We start from the raw sequence: 3667 nt of genomic DNA on the forward strand, positions 1-3667 counted from the left end.
ACATTGACCCAGATAAGGCCATTCCATCTAGAAAATATTGTATCCTCAGGCCATTGTAACTTGAGTGACCCCTGTAAATAGTTTGAGAATATAATGGAGAGGAATGTATTGTTAAACTTTATACAAGAGTAATGAAATTTATTTTAACTATAGTTTTCCTGAGATGCTTCCCTGTTTCCCCCGTACAAACGGGGAAAGATTGGACATGTTCTATCTTTTCCCTGCGTACGGAGCGGTACTGTGCCCCGCGTGTGCAGCACCATATCGCTCCGTGCGCCTACTGCTGTCTATGGGGGATGTATGTAAAAAAAAAAACGCTGGTGCACACTTTCCGAGCCGAGCAGGGGACATCCGATTCATGAAGGACGTCACCAGACTGCACTAGTTTTGATAAATCTAGGACACAATCTTCATGTTGCTTTTGCAAATATTTATTTTGACTTTGTTACTTTATTTGGATTGTTTTGACACATTTATGTCATCAGAATTTGTGTTGTTTTCGGGATTTGCACGGCTTTGACGGGTATTTAACAGGTGTCTGCGATGGGATTGTGTCGCACGTGATCGGATTTTGGCACAGCTGCGTCGGCTTTCATGCGGCACAAATTGGGGGCGATCCAACTGATTCGGACTGAGCGCAGGATTTTACTTTCAAATTACATGCACCAGGAAGAAGGTGAACTCTGTCGGAACTGAGCGGGGAAGCGACACATGCAGGATATCGGGTGCACAATCTTAGTGAATCGCAGCACAGTGCATTATCATCGGATAATGCACTTACGGTGAACTCCAGCGGCCGCGTAAGTAAATGAGCCCCATAATGTTTAATATGTAAAGATATAAATCTATATAGATCATTAAATAGTAGTAAAGTCAGCACAGTTTTGTTAAGAACTCCTCAAAAGGAGGGGTGCAGCGCCCCCTTAGGCTTGGTCCTCTATAGACAGAAAAAGTATAAAGCGGGCAGCACTCCAAGGTTAAAAAAAAAGTGATCTTTATTGAACAAGTAGTGACGTTTCGGTGTGAAACCGGCTTGATGAAGGTGTTTCACACCGAAATGTCGCCACTTGTTGAACAAAGATCACCCTTTTTTTGGAACCCAGGAGTGCTGCCCGCTTTCTACCTTTTCTATACAGATCATTACATTTCTGTTTGGAGGTGATAGAATTTGTGACTTGAGAGTAGACACAGCTGATGTGGGTAATGATGTGAGGATAAGATGTCTCTGTGTAGTAGATGAGTCTCCTCTTACCTGCCTGTGACTGCAGGAATATAACACAATGGCTGAGTATGAGGCAGGGACTTGCTGTCTGAGTGCATTGGAGTTGGCTGATCCCATTGCAGGGGCGGAGATAGTTATGCGAGTCTGGAGGAAAAGCTGCAGCCAGAGCTGTGCTGGGGCAGAGGGAGTCTGACCGGGGACAAGACGCTACAGACTTGTCGCGACTTCTGACGACACTGCGGTGCACACAGAAAGTTGTCCTAGTAGAGCTGGAAGGAAGAAGACATCAGTCACCATCAGTCTTGGAGAGATCTCCATAGGACTTCACCGTCTGGATAGTGGAAGTCTCTGGTGGACTTTACTCAAACTCTATGGATTATATTTGTCTTAAGTTGTGATCAGACCTGGGAAGGAGATGGAGAGTGAGGAGGAGTGGAAGATCTCTGTCTGGCTTTGTGAAGAGGAGAAACTCGTCTCTGGACTCACCAGGCGCACGACCTGTGCAGATGTGGTCAAGGTCCTGCTGGATGACCACAATGAGAAACAATCTGGGGAAGGGTCAATGTTGCTGGGACCACCTCAGTCTTACTGCATAGTGGAAAAGTGGAGGGGGTTTGAGCGGATCCTTCCAAACAAAACCAAGATCTTGAGGCTTTGGACAGCTTGGGGCGAGGAGCAGGAGAATGTCAGGTTTGTGCTGGTCAGGAATGAAGCTTCTCTGCCTAATATTGGACCCAGGAGCGCTGAAGCTAAAGTGGTCCTTAGCAGGGAAAGTCCATGTCCTTTCAGAGAGGCCACCAAAGCCACCATGGCTCTGACCCAGGAGAAACAGCGCAGGGTGGTGAGGAAAGCTTTCAGAAAGTTGGCTAAAATGAACAAGAAGAGGCAAGAGTCTTTGTCCAGAGAGTCCAATGCAGTGGAGAAGATGGAAACCCTGGTCCACCTTGTCCTGTCCCAGGATCACACCATCCGTCAACAGGTACAGAGGATAAAGGATCTGGACAGAGACATAGAGAGGTTTGAGGCTAAAATTCACTTTGACAGGATGAAAAGACATGGGGTGAATTACGTCCAGGACACATATTTGGTGGGGGTAGCTTCGGACAATGCTTGTGACAGCAATGTAGATGACAAATGTCCCCAAGAAGAAATTTTTGTAGACTTTGAGGACTATGCTCAGAAATGTGAGGGGATCTTATTGCTGCAAGATGAAATAACCCAACAGGAGGCCTTGATTGAGCAGATTACCACCCAGATCCAAGAGGAGCTAAATAAAAGGTGGATGGACAGGCGACAAGAGGAGCTGTCCTCTAAGGACCAAGACCCTTCCATAACAATTGCAGATGAAGGGGAATGTGAAAACGAATTGCTCCTTGAGCAAGAAAGGGTTAAGACTGAGCTCAGTGCCAGTCTCTACATAGGACTGAGGTTGAACACAGACCTGGAGGCTATCAAGGCGGATTTGGATTACTCCCAACAAGTATGGACTGAGAAGGAGACAGAATTACAAAGTCTCTTGGACAGTCTTGGAGACTTAGAACTGTCAGAGGAGCAGGAGACATGTGAGGAGCTCCGACCTAGTTGCTCACAGGTTGTAGAGAGGACATGTACTGAGGGGTCTGGAGTTTGGGTCGAAAAGGACATGGGTCGATGTACCAATTGTGAGGGCAACGATGAGGATTCGGATACAGGATTAAGCTCCATGCACAGTCAGGACTCTGACTCCACACCAGTCTGTGAGTCCTTGGTATAGTTGACCCGACCAATATACCACACTCAGAGTTCACAGACAACCCACACTGGCCTGTTTGTACAAGGGTCCTTCTCTCTATCAACTGATCCTTAGCAATACAATATTTATCCCTTTTTTTTCTATTTGCACATCATTGGCCAACGCAACCTGTAGACTCCTGGACCCTCTTCCCTTTATCTATCTGGACTGTATGTAAAAGTCCCATATACTATCTATGTTGCACAAACCTCACAAAGTAAAAGATTGTCTCCGAAGGGTCCAGAAGAAAAAACTTGGTATTCTGTGTAAAGTTATTTTTTTAAATAAATATTTGCTAAGTTTTAGCTTTGTGCATGTGCTATTCATTCTAATGGATTGTTATAGGGACCGTCGGTGCCGCCTAAGTTATTCAGCATCAAGGACCCCTATCACTTGCAATTTATTTATTTTGCACTTAAAAATATAATATAATTGACTTCTAATCTAATTTAGCTGTTTGCAAAAGCCTTTCCCAGCTCAGCCAAGGCGAAGGATATATCCTCATTAGTCCTTTAGTTACATGTCCTGTTAGTCTCCAAGTTACAAGCTCTGTTTGTTCCAGCAAGTTAAGGATCTTGGTTTCCAGCAGGAGAATACAGTGTTGGAGCCAATGTTTATTACCCAGCCCTGGATAATATATTGTAGTTACAGTATGACAACCGTCACTTTGCTAT

General features: G+C 45.1%; 1 protein-coding gene across 1 annotated transcript; it reads left to right on the forward strand.

The window, feature by feature from the left end:
• The first annotated feature begins 1378 nt into the window (after nucleotides 1-1378).
• Nucleotides 1379-3298, forward strand: RASSF10 (Ras association domain family member 10). Its single transcript, XM_072118891.1, has one exon. It carries the CDS (start codon nucleotides 1638-1640, stop codon nucleotides 2973-2975), a length of 1338 nt encoding a protein of 445 aa, XP_071974992.1. The 5' UTR covers nucleotides 1379-1637; the 3' UTR covers nucleotides 2976-3298.
• Nucleotides 3299-3667: the final 369 nt, after the last annotated feature.

This window comes from Engystomops pustulosus, chromosome 7, assembly GCF_040894005.1.
Source record: "Engystomops pustulosus chromosome 7, aEngPut4.maternal, whole genome shotgun sequence".
In the NCBI taxonomy this organism is placed as follows: domain Eukaryota; kingdom Metazoa; phylum Chordata; class Amphibia; order Anura; family Leptodactylidae; genus Engystomops; species Engystomops pustulosus.